Source organism: Neopsephotus bourkii, unplaced genomic scaffold, assembly GCF_033783945.1.
Source record: "Neopsephotus bourkii isolate Nb327-2 ecotype Australia unplaced genomic scaffold, CSIRO-AGI_Nbou_v1 NB_107, whole genome shotgun sequence".
Lineage (NCBI taxonomy): Eukaryota > Metazoa > Chordata > Aves > Psittaciformes > Psittacidae > Neopsephotus > Neopsephotus bourkii.
Window position 1 is genome coordinate 7665425 of NW_026900624.1, and position 18377 is coordinate 7683801.

The window sequence follows — 18377 nt, forward strand, 5'->3', positions numbered from 1 at the left end:
TTTCTGGAGCCCCACTTAATGATTGCTCAGGAAAAGTGTTATTTTTTTTTTAATTATTTTTCAGTATATCCTGGTTTCAGACATATTGAATGTTTTACATTTACATATTACATACCATAATATTTTACATTTTACAAAGACAATACTGTTGTCATGTATGTTCCATAAGAGAAAAACCCACTGTTCCCTAAAAACCCCAAATGTATTTGGCAATTAAAGACATACAGTATGAATGCATTTCATCTCTGAAGTGCTCATATATAGAAATGTACTTTGATTTAGGTCTTCTTACACTGAACAGTTTGAGTCTCTCCATATACTACTGAAATTCCAACAGTTATTATTATTATGGCTAGAATAATGATTGTCAACATGTAAGACGCTAGGGGTAAAAGACATTGGAAGTGAATTTGTTTACAGCACAATTAACCTTATGTTAAAAACATATGAACAGGTTTTGCAGGTCAAATAATCCACCATACAAAAAGGGCTGAATTATCAGAGTTTGTGCTAGCAATCGGATGTTGCTTTATGTACTGAATTTCTATCTTTCTGTTCTAAAGTAACCATTGGAATAATTTTCTTACAGAATGATAGTTGCTATGACAACCATAGCAAATTTTCCTTTTCTGAAACAGATGTCTCATTTAGTTGAAAATTAGAATGTGAAAAACCCATGGGAAAAATTAATTCAAACTTTAACAGAACACTGACTACAATGTAATCTCTTATAGGTTAACCCCTTAACATCTTTCTGCACTCTTAGAGTAACCTTCTCATAAATTCTAATTAAACCAGTTTAACCTCCCAGGAATGACCTTCTTAGCTACCATTAGAGCTTTAGTTGTCTTTGAAAGGAGCATTTCTGTTACAATAATAACAGAAAAAAGTCATGCTAAAAAAAACAGTGGTCAAACACATTACTGCCTTAATTATTTGGGCAAACACATTACTGCCTTAATTATTTATTAGTTTTTCTTCTTTTATTCAGCTGTTATTGGAAAGGGCTACCATGTAGTCCAAGCACTCTTCTGTCATTTAAAATGAGGCATAACTTAGCTTTATGTGTGATTTACTGTAAAGGGTAGTGAAGTACTACACAGATTTGACCTGGAATTTATGTGAAAATTTAAGGTTTTCAATTTTCAAACCCCTGGTATCCATTTCAATCTGCTCAGCAGCTGTATAAAAAGGGGACATAAAAAGGGACACTTGTCTGGGGAAAACTATCGATGTGAATGGATTTTTCCATTACAAGAAGTGAAGATTGAAATCTGATTCTCCATTACTTTGATTCAATGTAAATGTTTAAACTTACAGAATGGATCCCTTCCTCTCTGTACACCGGAAGGGGACCCTCCACAGCACTTGGTCATCATCTACAAATGAACATAGCAGGCAGCCAGTGGGCAGTTGAGGAAATATCCCCACCACAGCACTGCCTGTAGTGCTTGTGGGACGTCAGCTAGCACAGGAACTTCAAGACTGCAAGATTTACTGCAGCAGCCACATCTAGGTTGTCCAGATGAGTAAAATCTTGCCACCAGCAGGCACACAATTACTCTCTTGGACTTCGAGGGCAAATTCCCTTCCACAGCACAGTACCTATGAAGCATAACTGAATGGCCATTAGCGTATCAAAGGGACTGGTGGGCAGCATCTTGCAAACACGTTAATAGCAAGAAATACAGAACTAAAACACAATGCACAGACACTGTACCTCCTCATTTCTATAAAGCTTCCTGCAGAAACCTTTTTTTGCAGCTGAAAGGCAAGTTATCTCCCTAGAATTCCTTTGCTTACAAAATAAATTTCAAAGGTTCGCAAACACATGACTTGCGCCAGTCTTTCCTCCACAACAGCTGTCATTTTCCTCCTATCAGAAAATAAACAGCTATTGGCCAGTGACTGTAAAGAAGCACAGTGGGAAAAGAATAGACCAAATCAGTTTTCCCATTCCTGCTTCCCTTCCGGACAACTGCAGAGCTGCACATAGTCAGCATTTAGAAGATTAGTCTATACACGCTGAGAATCACACTGGTAAAAGCGACTGGCCGAGAGCCATGGAGCACCAGAAAGCAGTTAGATTCAGCAGTGGCAATCACAGCCAAAACTCTGATACATCCTGATTCCCAGCCCAAGAAATCTCACTACTGGATCTATAATCTCACTATTTAAGTCTAACTTTTCCTGGTCTTGATTTAATCTTATTATTGTAACTAGCTACTGTCCTACGAATACGGGTATACAGTACTAAATACACTATCTACCTTCCTTCACCTGCCTGGAGTTAATATCCTGCAGGTATTCATATTTTTACATCCCAAATCGCAGTGTTCACTGAATTTACCCAATCTCCATAATTGCCATTTTAGCCTTTCCTCAGTAAGCAACTAATCAGTTTACTAAATATTTCCACTGCTTTTTACTCAATTTTCTCTAACAAGTATGCAGAGAAGTTCACCTTTGCAGGTGGGGGTATTGCCTGCTTCAACATCTAAAGGAGTTGTGAAATAACACTCATCTTTCTGTCTTTTCTTCCTCACATTCAAGACGATGGTCCAAAGGAGGCAGGGCTGAAACTAGCCGTGAGACCCGAAATGCTAAGAAGGACTGGCAGAGCACTGTTTGCTTACAGCTTTTGAAATAGCATTCAAAATCTTGGCATCTAAGCATTTCAAGAGCATAGCTGAGATTTAAAGGAAGACAGGTTTCAAAAGTTTTAAGGAGTATGAGGAGACTTATATTTTGGTTAACCTCCATGTGACAGAGACAACGGATGGTTTGATTTTAGAGAAGAGGTATGAAAGCAGTATACAGAGAGAATTAAAACTGCACAAAAAAGAAACTCATATTCACTCATTCATAATATTGGAACCAGGGTTTTCTTAATAAAATCTAAGGCCTTATACTTTAATAAATGCAAATGATGGTTAATGTCATAGAAGATTATCTCCTAGAACACAAGGCCACAAAGTACAACTCAGCAGGTGTAAAGGAGAATGCAGAAGAAAGGAAAATTAGGTGCTAAGATGGAGAGGCTTGCACAGTATTAGTTCAGGAAACTGTAGTGAGCAGCAAACTGAAGTCAGATCTTCTATCAGTCTGCTGGCTGCATTAGACAACATTTCTTCGATGAGGAAGTTTGTTGTATTCTTTGTTTTTTTGCCTTACTAGCTTTGCATCCAAGGTTGTCCTTCTTGAAACTCTGAATCTAATTAAATTATAGTTTTCACAAAAGGATAAAAATTCGAATATGGCCCTTTGTCATTAATTATTTCTCTTGCAATTTGAGTTACACATGAAATCATTCATCTTTTGTTTAGTAAAGGATTTTCTCTGACTGGAAAGAAGATGGAATAAGCTGTGACTAATAGGAACTGATAATTTCTAAACATTAATCTGTTATAAAACAATGAAAAATAAAAGGAAATCTACTTTATCTTCGTAACAAGAAAACAGAAGATAACAGGTAAGGAGAAAAATTAATGAAGGACTGAATTTACAATATGCCAACAACAAATGCAAATAGTTTATGTCATTTTGCTGGGAGGCAAATGATAATATCCCATCTGATAGATTTTAAAAATAATAAAATAAACCCCACAAATAATTAACCAAGAGATTCACGGATGATGATGCAGACGTAGAACTGTACAGACTTTCAGTACGCTCTTACATATTTAACACAGAGCTAAGTCCTTGAGCTCCTGATGCCTCACAGCGTGTTCCCTCAGTCTCTCTGATTCTTAATATGTAAAAAATATACGTACAGCCAGGTTATCCAGTTTGTACTTCAGATACTGACAGCTGACAGCCATAGAAAGAAGAAGGGTAAAGAGAGAGGAGGAGTTAACGTGCCCTCTGTACACAGTACAGTCACCATCTCATTTTAAATGTAACTTACCACAAATGAGCCAATCTGTTAGGAAAAATAATTTTAGGCCCATCTATGTATGGCATCCCTACAGTTTTTCACTATCAGATGACCAGACAGCTAAAGAGAAACGATGTTCTTCCACACATCCAGCTACTGTTTACTGCAGTCCCCCACCCAAGACCTTGCAGAAGTTCGCGAACTGAGAAGATTTACTATCCCTCCAAATTGAGACACTAGTGGGTTTTTTTAAGATTCAGCTACTGGAGGGACTCTCCTAGATGAAACATGGCTGAAATAGGTGCACTAAGAACTGAGAAGAAAGGTCCTCAGAGTAACCACTTTGCAGTTTAGTAACTCTCCAGGATTACATTCTTTTCTCAAAATACCAGGAGTAATTAGGCCATATGGACTAACTGTCTGCCAGTTCTTTTCTGTTTTTCTTTTTTTTTTATTTTACCTTTTCTGTTGAAAATTCAACGCCATTTTGAGTTAAACAAGCATGAAAATGCTTCCAAAACTAATAAACTAATATAGCACATGCGCATATACTCAATAAGTATTTTTAACATTTTTAATTTAGCAACAGATGAGCTTACTTCTTGTATACAAAAGAAGTACTGATACCTCATATGCCATGTTTCTACCTGAGGTGAACAACATCCAAGTTATCGTAAATTCCAAATCCCTATTTTCCTGAACTCCTAAATTCACCTCACAGTACAGTGGTGGAAACCAGTTGCTGCAATGTAACTTTCTATATGAAAAAGGTACAGTTTTAACACCTGGATGCTCTTTCAGCTTGCTGGGAATTATGAGACAAACGTAAAAAGTCATATGCTTATCTGATATAGATTACATCATTAGAAATATCTGACACATACAGGTGCAGCCTTGTGTTGTAATATTAGTTCCAATTTACCTTCGTGCTAGAGAAGAAAATCCTCACATTAATTCATATTAAATTATGCTAATTTATTAAATAAAATTAATCTATGAACATCAAATCCAAAGACAGTGTTCTAATGTTGAACAGCTTCACAACAAGTGGTAAATTACTTTTCAGCTTAAAATCTGGTCAGGGAAAAGAGAAAGAACTCAAGACAACTGTGTTACAATTAGTTACTCTGATGGTGGCTCCATTTACGGTTCTTCATGTAGAGCGCAATGTAAAGTCACCATCTAGTACTTGATGTAGTAACACATCTACTGTGTAAAAACCTAGGAAAAATGCATACATACAAGCTACTGTGGAGTAGGGAGGCTGATCCTCACCAGGTGTAAATGGCTCAAAAGCCAGTGGAGCTCTGCCAACTTACTCCAGCTGAGAATCAACTCCATATAGATCCGCTCCAAACTAGTTAGCTATTTGTGTTTCTCTTGGAATACTGCCAAAGGGCTCAACTCAGTACCCAACTGTGTTTACATCTTTGAAACATCCTGAAATTGCTGCTGTCTGAGACAACAGCCGGGACTACAGATAGAGCTGGTAGTCCTTTTGTTCAAGTAAAAATGGTGGGAAAAAAGCACCAAAACAACAACAGAAAACCCACTTTAAACTTTAAAATCAGCTTGTCACATAAAATTAAGCTTTCAAGTAAATGTGAAAAATAAAGAGAAAACTGCTGTGGGGGATTGCAATTTCACTCTTGTGGTTTATGAACTGCAGGAAAGTGAAGCCAATTCCCTGTAGTGAGATTACAGGTCTTCTCTTCTATAGGTCTTAAATTAAAAACCAGCTGAATCCAAAGTGAGCTCGTTTACTGGATCAGAAGATTCAATTATTTCTGCTAAGTAACTGAATGTGAACTACTTCCTTTTAGTAATATACGACTAATAATTACCGCCTAAGAAAGGACTTTTTTCTACCAGGCTAATTAAACTAAAGCAATATATTTTTCAACTGCTCTCAAATTTAACTAAAACTAGAAACATTGCAACAAAACAAGTAAATGAAATCTTCACTCACATACAGAGATACAAAGCCACACAATGTATTCAGGCATTACAAGAAACAGCACTTGCCCAAAAATGTTATGTGAAATCAGTGTAATTTCTGGACTATATTCAGCATACATGCACACAAAGGCAGTGCAATGTCCTGTGCACTTGTACGGACACAAGGGAGGACCACAACTGAAAAGTGGATGCAAAGCGTCTTTGGCTTCAGTAACTGATTAAGCTCACTCTGCAAGAGGTCACTGTGAAATGTGTTAAAAAAAAATGATTCATATCCCTAACAGGTAAACACGTAAAGTAAGCAGCATGCTAAGGTGTTCAACTTACTGTTTTTCCTCTACTGTGCCTATTCTAGGATTGAACTGTTCCAGACTCCTCAACCCTGAGCAATGTTGGGAAGCAATTTTATCTGAGAGAAAACATTTTCTGGAATGTTCATTAATGGCAAAAGGATATTCTAAACTGCTGTGACTTAAAAAAAATCTTATGGGAAACAGAAAATAAAATTTTCAGGAAATAAAACTTCTAAGGAGCTCGTAATAGCTAGAATTTAAGGTATTGGTCTGACTTGGGCTACAATAGGCATAGTTCAGCTTACATCTTCATTCACTCACATACCTATTGCAGAATTCAATTAATAGCAACTATGTTCCTTTACCATGCTACAGAAAATTCACTTGGAGTCTGAGAAACTTTTATTTTGTTCTACACACCTTTTTTTTCAGCAATGTAATGATTCTTGCTAATTCATTTCAGTCATTTAATTTGTACTGCAGTGTTCATTAAAAAACCTCTCCTGAATTCAGTATGATTACTCACATGAACAATAGCACCTGTATACCTACTGCCTACTGAACGAGATGCAACATTTCCTGTATTTTCAAATCATGTTAAAAAAAAATGCTTTCCAAGACGTTTTTACCGCAGGAAATGCACCAATTTTAGCAAACTGCCACTAGTAAAAAAGATGACAAAAAAAAAAAAAGGAGAAAAACAATCCAATGATCTGTTTCTGATGTTAAAACAGCCAGAACGAACTCTTAAAGTCTCACTTTCTGCCACTGAAAAGCCTTTCATACTTCAGGAGTTCAATATATTACATTTCCCCCCACAACATTCCCTGAGCGGCTGAATTTAAAAGATCAAAATCATTTTCCAGGAAAAATACCCATTCTTATGATCTTCCATATGCTGCAAACTAAACTACAGCGTATTGTTGTTTTAAGCATTTCTAGAAGCAGCACTTTCCAAAATGCAAAATGGTTTCTGATAAGTACAAAAGAGGAAATAAAAATATCACTCTAGCATTCTATTAAAATACAATTAAATCTGTATCCATGTGCCTCAGACTCTTAATTAATATATTTTAACAGGATGATGAATTTTGCTTTCTCTGTTCTAAACACATTGCTATTTCTTACACATCTGTCACATCTTACCTACCTTTTACTGAATGCCTGAAATAAAACATCTCCAGCATTCTAACCACAGTAATGCAGCCACATCAGGTAGGCTTAGATGCCAACATTCTCCCCAATCTTTCTGAAACGTGAGATGTCTCAATTCTAAGTAACAAGTATAACCTATTGTTCTCACTCATGATTTTCTTCAAGAACCGTATCAGTCTACCCAAATTACTTACTTATTTTGCCTGCCTTGATGTTACTAATTAATAAAGCTCCACATAGTTCCCAACTTAAAAAAACAGTGAACGTCTACTGTTTTTAAAACATACTTACGGGCAACGAAATCCCATCACAGTAATATGTCCACATCCAGCATTTCCACACCCATCCATACAAAACTGCAGCACTGACAAAAACTAGACACTCATCCATACAAAAACTGCAGCACTAGACAGGAAAACAAGCCACCTGCTCAAAAATCTACCTAATCTGAGGCTTTCACGAATTTTAAAGTGGTATTTTATTGCTTTAGAAAACAGTACAGAAGTAATTGCAGTATAGTTATCTGTATTCTTATCTTTTGACCAAGTGAGGGTGCAGAAAGAACACAGGAGGATCAGCTATTTTACTTCAGAAAGTCTAGTATGGTTTTGTACAGTAACACACATTTTTGGTCTCTATATATATTTCAGGCATGTGCAAGGTACTGAATAGGAAGGGTTTTTGCAGACTTGAAAGAGGGCATAAGAACTAAGAATCAGAGTGGTCACTCTGATGCAGAACTTACTACTTGCTGTGAATTTTACAAAGAATGAAATCTGCAATGTAACGTCTTGCACTGCTGCTGCTGGAAAGCCCACTCCCAACTTGGGAGGTATATTATGTTAAATGAAGTCAGTATTTTATTTTATTACAGTTTCATTTTAATTGATGTTCACCTCAATGACTAAAGATTTGTACAAGGTCTAGGAAAGTAAACATCAGATGATTCATCACTGGTAAAATGAAAGCGTGTCCCTCTCATGAAATGAATCTATAAATCCTTACTGCATTATTTTACTGATGGAAACTAAGTTCAGCGAGGAATGAAAGAGACTATTATAGCTGTTCTTAAAAAGATGGAGGAGGAAGGCGGTGAAATGGAGATCTAGGGTATGGGTGGCCTCAGTTCTGTGTGGAACAAAAATAAGTCTGCCTCATTTTGCCCTCTGCATGCTCTTTCAAACTACCAAAATACACATGAAAGCTGTCAGTCTTTCTATCCAAAGTGCACATGTGCATGTGCATACATGCATACACACACACTCACACACATACACACAGAGAACATCTGAGAAGGGATCTAACAAAATCAGCTAATTTGAGATGAAAAATCAGATAAGAAAGTAACAGATGACAGTTACGCACCTACAGCTAAGTACTACCGATCACACTGGACTAACACAGCTTGAGTAAAGTTGGCAGCATACTGGAACAGTACAGATAGCTGCAGTGCACCAAGAAAAGGGCCAACAGGTTGGAACAAATTTCCAGCTCTCACACTGAAGAGGGATAATGATTAAAAAACAAGCTCCCTGGCAAGGCTCCTTTGGGCTGAGTTGGTGACTGATACTCACTAATGCAACCTGCAAGTTGGAATGGAAAGAATTCAGCCATCTTCTCTAACGTATTTCACTTAAAAAAACCTGACTGCGTAGCCCTGACTCAGAATGCTAAACTCAGTAAAAACAACTCTCTACATACACACCCCTAACTTTCAGCACTCAGTTCCCATAATCTGGCTAACAATGCTGCATGAGAGCTGTTGGCCCATGGGTAAACGTGCAGGGGCCACATCTAATCAGTGTTCCACTGGAGGGAGCTAAAAAAACCCAGGAGTGCAGCCCAGGCATCTGTCACTTCAGGATAAACGATCACAAATGTCTTTGTAGGCTGATATTAATCTTCGCTTTCCCATTTTCCCTAAGTGGGAAATGAAAGTTTCTGAAGTTCCAGATGGCCTAACAAAAGAATGAAGGAGGAAATGAGAATACATAGACCCTAGAAAAAAATGTAATTCTGCAAAAAGAAAAATGAGGTTCTGTTTCACAGAACACATCCCTCCAGATAATCAAAGCCAAGCAAAAATCCACTCTCTGGATAATGAATCTGGAGGCAATCTCCTCCTAAATGTCTTCTTTTTGCTATTCAGGCCAGTATGTCATTTAGAATAATGAAATTATCATATGTTTGGAGAGAGGGCTTTGACTGTCCCTTCCTTTCCCACACTGTGGAAAACTGAAAAAAAAAAAAAAAAGCAAAACACTGAAAGAGGTAAAAAACTCTCCTGTCACCTTGTATGCTTGTTTGAAAGCAGGAGGACCAAAGCTTCTTCTCCAGTTGTGTACTGCTGATCAGTATTACGGAAATTCAGTGGCTAGGAAGAATACATTTTTCTTCAGCCAGTTGCGTTTCTCTCGCTGTGTGAAGTGTGTACTCTAACCTTGCCGTTAATGCAGAATAATCCATTTTTAATAGAAAATTCCACTGGAATTCCTGCCATTTTTTACAAGATCACACAAAGAATAACAGCTCTTCTGCAGATACACATCTTTTTCTATAAATTTGAGGCAGGGATACATTATTACACACTGGTGGAAGGGCCTGTATAAACTGTGCAAGACACTAACAGCTTCTGATTATTGACCAGGTCAACTCATTAATCTTCAGGTCTTATCATTAGTTACTGCATGCAACTTGAGAACAGAGAGCAAAGTTACTTACCCACTGACTTGTAAAAAACTCAACAGAAAAAACATTTAAGTAAGGCAGAGTCCCTTGTTGGAACCTTGTGCAGCAGAGAAGCAGACATAGCAATACTCAGATCACACATGCAAGTACAAATCTCAGAGAGGTATTCCCATGTTGAAAAAAAAAAAAAGTACATGCACCTGTACAGGCATTTATTTTTGCATAGGAAAATGGAGTAATACGTAGTTAACTCATTAAACACAGAAGATCTTGTGCACTGAATGCATCAGGAGTTTTTGTGCAAACACAGTGTGTAACTGTGCAATTAAAATCTTTAGCAGAGGCGCAAGTGGATTGTACAGCCTATCTTCATTCCAGCTGTAGCTAACACTAAAACTTTTACCTGCAAATAGTAACACACTGTGAGGATAATGAGCTATAACAGAATGCTGAAAATCTGTAACTGAAATACTCACCAATCATTTATTAATATGGTTCCGTGAATGATGTCATCAGAGAGATAATAGTCTGACAACACAGAAAAGACCTTCTGCTTCAAATCCAAATCCAACTTTCCACTATAGTCTTGGCTTCCTGACTTCCAAGCCACCTGTGAGGACCATCTACTGCTTATAGAGTTTCATATCAACAGCAGTACTTACTGTAAGGACTTTGTTGATACCTGTTTATTTCAGGGATCAGTGCTGACACCTAACTCTAGCTCCACAGTGGGATGGAAAGAATCACAGAAACACTGCTCAAAAGGGACCTCTGAATATCTTTAGTCCAACCTACCACTGCCTACCACCGCTCACCATCGTTAGATCTGGTCAGCCACAACTGTCCAGCCAACTCTTGAGAACACACCTGAGGATGGATTCTCTGCTCCTCTCTGGTGTTCCTGCTTGCTGTATTTTTACTTACATGTTATGATTTCGTATGTGATACTGAAAAACAAATTAAACTCTTCTGGAAGATGCTTTCATCTTTGGGAAAGCTTAGCAGTTAAATGTTAATTATAGAATTATTCTGTAGAATTATTTGGGTTATTCTGGCTGCCAGTTTGACTTTTGTTACAGCAGTCCAGAATAAATAAGAGTGTTTAAAAGTACTTTCCAATCAGAAGCTTTACAATTTATAACAAATGCTGCTGAGAAACCAAAATCTTTGGTTTACATTCCTAGCAACTATGGCTATTCTCTACACAAGATTGCTTCCAGGTCTGTGAATACGTTCTGGCCATGCCCTTGGTTTTGCTGGGATGACACTAGGGTGCATCTTCCTTTGCCTAGCGTTTTGTGAAAAAATTCCACAACAGTTCCCAGTGTGTGGGCTACACTAGAATGAAGCACGATGCATTCTTCCCGATGTCCTGCTCATCCAGATCTGGCAACCAACACTGTATGGTGCGCTGTCAAGCATCTTACTTATTTATACTCCTCTCACTTACAATCTATGCTGATAATCCATAGTCCAAGTGTTGCAAATACCAATTCCTAAATAGCAGATTTTGTGCTTTGCAACTTGATTTCAAAATGGGTGCTCCCTGCTTGATGATTACACTAGAGTAATTAACATTTAAGGCAGTTAAATTTTCGTTAGTGGGTAGAGGCTCAATCTGGCACTTGAAATCTTGCCCTTGGAGCCTAGGAGAGTAAAAGCATTGGTTTCTGAGACAAAACTGTGTCTCATTTCTTCTATGCAATTAAAAGTAACCACTAAATTTTAGACAATAATAGAGGTCAAAATACCCAAGTGCTATTGAAAACATTTAACCACACACAAATGGTACGTATTTAAAAGGCCTTAGAGACTGGCATATTATGCAAACCAATCAAGTTCTCACAGTTTATTCTGCAACTAAAACATCTTAAGCATAAGTATAATCTAATCTTGTACAAGTCACATATAAAAACACAGGTGGCTACGAGTAAACACACTAAATTAATGCTCGTTGACATTGATGCAGACCTTACTCCAGCATTCTTGAAGTATTTTGCACCTATTGATTAACCTGTTTTATAAAGCAGGGATATCTCTAGCTTGTACTTATTTTTACAAAAGATGAAGTTAAGGTCAGGACTGTAACCAGAAATAGAAAGGCAGGATCTAAAAGACTAGGGCCCCAGTCTTTTCATTTCTAGACAGCTCACCTTCTCATTAAATAGAGTCAGGCATGGACAAAAACATGTACTGTAATTGGGAGTTCTACCATTAAACAAATCCATTCAAAAAGCTAGATGTACATTTTCAAGCCTGGAAAAGAAAATTATTTTAGGATACTAAACAAGCAACTGCATGAAATTTAGCTTTCTTACTGAGTTCTAAGATCTTAAAGAATTCTGAATACTGAAGTCTTGGCTAAGTTCATAAGCATTTTCTGAAGGACTGGCTTCATGATGCAAGGGCAAAAATAGATTCACCATGAAACACTCACCAAAGTTCTGTAGTTTTTTAGAGATTACATTAGTATGACATGGAAAGAACCTGAAACTGATTTCCCAGGGAGGCTATAACAAACCTCTTTTTTTCACAAGAAATGAAATATGGAGCCAAAAAGAACTGCTAAGGAACTGTAGTGATCAATAGGCACAGACTTGTACTACAGCCTTCAGTATAGCAGTAAGCTAGTTTAACCTACACAAAATTGCTACTTCTCTCCTAAACGGTGAGCTGGCTGATGTGACTTGGTTACTCCTGCATCTGCTGTTCTGATAGACTAATGAAGAGCGACCTAAATTACTGCTATTGCTGTTTCTGACTCTACTGGACATGACATCAGTTATCATGGAAACTTCATTTGGCATTGCACAATAACAAGCAAATAAAAAAAAACCCAGTTTGGCTGGAAGACTTTCATCAGGACTTTCTCCCATATGGAGAAAGCAAAGATCTTCAAAGGACCTTACAACACTCGTCTTCCAGGACCATAAGGGGGTGGGAGATGATTTAGCAACACTGTGAAACATGTAGCGAGGAAGTTTAGATATGACCTGAAGATACATAGATGGAAAGCAATCTTTTTTCATGCAGGATAGGTCATGCCAGATAGCTCAGACAACTTGCGCAAAATGACAGGATTAGCGCACAAAGGGAATGCAATGCGGCAGATCTGAATTTACAGAAACATTATTTATGGGTTAGTGGGTGGACAAAAGTTTTCTCAACAGATTTTTGCACATCGAATCATACACAGAGTTCAAGTGGTTTCTTTAGCCTCTACTTAGTGCCACTTTCTAGATAATGTTTTGCTGTAATTTAATTTATCTAGACTTTAATGAGACTTTTGGTACTTTACTGCTTAGAAAATTATTACTGACACTGGAAATATGGTGCCTGGTTACGAATATTGCAATGAAGATATGAAGTTGCCAGACATATTGTAAACAGAGCATAATTACAGTATATTTACAGCAGAACATCAAAATGGGAAGAGATGCCAAGTGGCATTTCTCAGAAGTTAATATTGGGACTGATACCATCTAATATCTTCCCTAATAATTTGGAAAATGAAGTAAATTGTACATTGATTGAATACACAGTAGACACATGAGGAACATCAACTACAACACAGCAGGTGGGTGGATTGAAAAATACCCCCAGAACAATCTGGAGATCTAAGAGGGATAGAGAGAAGGGTGCATTTAAAAGGGAAGATATTTAATGCAGACAAATGTAGAATAATAAGCTTAGAGAAAATTAACACCCATCTCAAGTAACCAAGTGGGAAAATGCCAATTTTCATTAAAAAAAAAAAATTAACAAAAAACCAAGAGATTTCACAGTTTATTCACACTGAAAATTCACATTGGGGTATATGCATCAGGTTTGACAACTTGTTTGCTACATTCCAGCCTGATGTGATTTTAAAAGGAAGAGTAACAGATTCCCTTAAAAATCTGCCTTTTAAAATAAATTTTTACTTATTTTATATGTATAGCGAATGCTCATAAAAGACTCAATTTACAGTCCTGTTAGTGGAAGTAACACAGTAGTAATGTAACTTAAGTAAGAGACACAGAAGCAGTACATACAAGGGCCAAGGTGGAGGTCAGGAAGCCAAAGCCCATCTGTCTCCAGTACTGTCGAGGAATTCTAAGTGTTCACTCGATGCAACAGAGCAAAATCCATGAAATACTAGGTTGCCACTGTTTTGTTGACTTCAGATTAGAAGCTCAACTATGCCTTAAGGAAAGCTATTACCGTATTAAAAAAATAAGATTCTGAGGGATATTTAAAAAAAATGAGGCTTAAACAAATGCTGTACAAGCTCGCTATGTTAAATGACTACTGTATACAGTAATGAAACTTAAATATTATCTGTAGGATGGAAATTGTCAAAAGAATATACCCTCTTCAATAAAATTAACTGTAATTACATAAACTCACTAAGTATAGAAACATATTTTATGACACAAAAAAAGCTACACAGACTATGTTACAGAACTGCTACTGGCTGAGAGTTAAAGAGCACACTATCTTTCCCCCATCATTATTTGGTTAACAATACCCATAGTACATTGTTTTGTCACAGGAATGATTCATTACAAGAAAATATAAAAACTTTATCAAACTGAGTATTACTTTTCTTCCTAAGACAGCAATCCAAATATAGCTGATGCATACAAAATGGCTGATGTGATAGCAATCAATAATATTTTTTTAGGTATGTTTAAAAACCTGCTTACCAAGGGGAGCCATATATTCTGAATCCCCTCACCGACACTTCAGAGTCTTGAAGATAGATGCAGTTTGTCAGAAGAGACTGTACATTTTCATAGCTCTCTGGCTTCAGCTTAGAAACAGAGGGGAAATAGTAAAAGTCCTGCTTGATCAAGTCAGCCATGAATTCCTGGTCAAAGGTCAATTCATGATTTCCTGCTATCACAATCTTGTACTCGTAGGGCAGGCTACCTAGAACAGTGAAAAGCAAACAAATTATGTGTTTTATGGAAAATCTGATAAAAGAAAACAGACAGACTCACAGACTATTATCAATTCCTATAATATGCTCACATACTGAAAACAACAGAGCATACCCCTTACTATGTTTTACTGCAATTCCTGGTGATTTCAGGTAAATGACATTACTGTCTTTTTCAGGGCACACTATGATTTAGCATACTTAGCATTAATGTGTTGAAATTACTTTCAACTCATCAACCTTAAAAACCAGTCTGCAGACTTCTGCTCTACTATTTACTTCTAGTTAATTGCCATTTGTGCTGCAAGTATCACTTACTGTGACAGTGATGATAACTCTTTGACAGAAATTAGGGTTCAAAGAAGATCAGCCATAACGCTTCACAAAATAATGTCAGCTCTTCTCCCAGAGCTGTGGTCTTTATCCGCTTGTATTGAGGAGGTCTTACAGACTCAAAACTTGGGTCAGCCAGAGGTCTGCTGCCCTCTTTGCCCTTTCAAATCAAGCCTTCAACCAAGACAGGGATGGGGTTTAGCTGTCAAAACTCCACATTCCACAAAGAAGTCTTGCAGTTTGCCTCCATCCCATGTTTTTTCCTGCTCCATTTTCTCAGTGACTTCCTTAGATCCATGGACTATAATTTAAAGTGACTCATGTTCAAGAATACTTTACAACCTGTATTTAGTGAAAAACCTTACAACCTCCTGCTGACTGCAAGAATATACATGCCCACATATATGGGTTCTCCCTGAGAGCAGCACTGTAACAGGAACTTTCTACCTAACTCCACATTTGGTTATCACCTGGATTCTGTCCTTGAGAGCAGGCATCACCTGTCTCAAGAAGCTTAACAGAAACCTTCTGAGTACATCTGAGAGGAAACAAAGACAGAAACTGTGTAAAGCTGCATTCATTAGCTTTGCTTCTGCACTGTTACTGTGCATCAGGATGAAGACAGTCAGAAAAGGAGATCGGAACCAGAAAGAAATATATTCTTGAAAATGAGACCAACTGTGCATAGCAGCAATCTTGTCATTTTTAACATGTATTGCTGATAACATAGAAATGACCACAACCATAACCTAGAGGTAGCATATTTAGAGAAGGGAAACCACCACCCAATATGCAGTGGCAAAAGTTGGCATGTATAGGACTTAAGAATAAAATGCAAGAGTGTAATTCAGAGTTACAGAAATAGAAAACAAAGAACAGTGCTAGCCCAGAGGAGATGCCACAAGGCTGAACTCATTATTTGCCATATTAAACGATCTGGGTAACTGAAGTGTAAATTTCAGACACCTGGAACACCTGTATTAGGAAAATTGATTGATTGTACATTTTCCAGTCTTTCCTGTGGGTTCAATACATATGTGGTTTTAGAATATTTACTAAGAGAAACTGTTTTCAGGTATCTATAATTACATCCTGAATGCTGGAGATCCTTTTTTTACTTGAAAGACTACCTGAGATGTACATCTTGTAATTTTTGTCTCTGAAATGCTTAGCATTTTGCAGATGAGCACTCCATCTCTACAAGTTTTCTGGGTGTGTGCACATATATACACCTAAGTTAAAAATGTTACTTAGATGCTACAATATGCATGGGCATCTATATGCCCTAAAGCATTCTTGGAAAAAAAAGGAAAATAAAATCCTGAATACTGCAGTGCTGTTAACAATTCTATTTCTATTGTTTTGTACATCTTTTCCAGCTCATCTGATCCATCCATCTAGCAGCCAAGAACCTGCACGAGCTTGTTATAGTTGTTGCTTTCACTAATGTATTTATGTCATGTTGCTGTCTGTGGGTGTTACTTAGGCAAATTAGCAAATTACTCTAAATGTACAGTTACATTTATTATAGTGGCGGCCAGAAGCGCTGCTGTAGTTACAGGTCTGTCAGCTTTTCAATTAACAACTGTGTTTTTGATGAGTTTGCAGCTCAAGTTTTTTTTTCTTTCATTCCATACCAGGTGGCACCTTGCTAAACCCATTTCCCTCTGTTTGCCTCCACAACCTCTCTTTACCATTTAAATATATATTTTTTTTTATCTAACATTTTTTTTTGTTGCTCATGCATGTTTTCATTGCTTCTTATAGCAACTGGAGACATGGTGGAACAGCTCACCGGACTGCAGAGATGCCACGGATGGACACAGGCTTATAACCTATCACACCTTTGAAAAGTCAGGGGGATTGTAGAAGTTCCCCTTGGCTGGAAAAAGGCAAATGTCCTACCTACCTTCAAGAAAGACAAGAAGGGGAATCTGTGAAACTACAGGCCATCAAGCTTGACACCAGACCTGGGAAAATTATGGAACACATCTCTCATAAAGTAATTTTCCAAGCAATGAAGGTCAGGAAAGTGAATGGGAACAGCCATCAGTGACGGCTAAATCATACCTGACTAACAATTGCCTTCTATGAGGAGATGACTGGCTCTGTGGTGGAATACTGGATGCTGTTTGCCTTGATCTTAGCTTTTGACACAATCTCCCACAGAATCCTTATATCCAGATTGCTAAGATAAGGATGGATGATAAGGTGGGTCAAGTAGCCTGTAGAATACTGAGCTCAAAGGGCTAAAATCAGTGGTACAAAGTCCACTGGAAATAAGTCACTAGAGGTATCCCTCAGCTAGTGATGTTGGGGCCAGTACTACTTCCCTTCTGTAATAACAGCCTGGATAATCTGATGGAGTGCACTTTCAGCACTTTTCAGGAGACCTTTCTCCTCTGTCTAGCACTAGTGAGATCAAGTCTGGAGTGTGGTGTTCAGTTCTGGGCTCCTCAGTAAAAGAAAACATGCAGACAAACTGAAGGAAGTCCAGCAGACAGCCACCAAGATGGCTGGGGAATGTGGTGTATGGGAAGAGGCTGAGATGTGAGTCTCTTCAGCCTAGAGAAGATGAAGACCTTACTGCTGCCTGCAACTACCTGATCTCAGGATACAGAGAAGCCAGAGCTAGGTTCTTCTCAGAGGCGCACACAGATACAAGAGGCAACAGACACAAGTGGGAATACGGTACAAGGAAAGAATTTTACCATGAGGATGGTCAAAACATGGAATAGGTGCCAGAGCAGCTGTGAAATCTCCGCTCTTGCAGATATTCAAAACTCAACTGGACACGGAGGCTCTGAGTAGCCTGCTCTAACTAGGCCTGCTCTAACTAGGGCTGCTCTGACCAGGAGGTTGGACTCTGACCTCCAAAGGTACCCTCCATCCTGTATGATTCCAGGTTTCTGGAAGTCTACACTGGAAAACTAACAGTAATTTTAAAGAACCTGCAATGTTGCAAGGAATTAAAAACTCATTTCATGCTGTGATTCTAATGGAACAAATCTACAGTAGGCAAGCAATTTAACAAGACTAGAGAGTACGTTCTACTAACTGGTATAAGTTTGCATACTATCCATTTTGCACATGAGTAGGACTAAATACTCAACTGATAGCTAATTAACATTTGATGCTAGTATATGGC

General features: G+C 37.8%; 1 protein-coding gene across 4 annotated transcripts in view; it reads right to left on the bottom strand.

Moving 5' to 3' along the window:
• The window catches only part of MPPED1 (metallophosphoesterase domain containing 1), a 61565-nt gene that overhangs the window by 12071 nt on the left and 31117 nt on the right, over nucleotides 1-18377 (bottom strand). For all 4 annotated transcript variants that reach the window (XM_061359276.1, XM_061359283.1, XM_061359302.1 and 1 more), the window contains exon 4: nucleotides 14661-14882. In XM_061359276.1, coding sequence (XP_061215260.1) covers nucleotides 14661-14882 — 222 coding nt within the window. The remainder of the gene's footprint in view (nucleotides 1-14660; nucleotides 14883-18377) is intronic.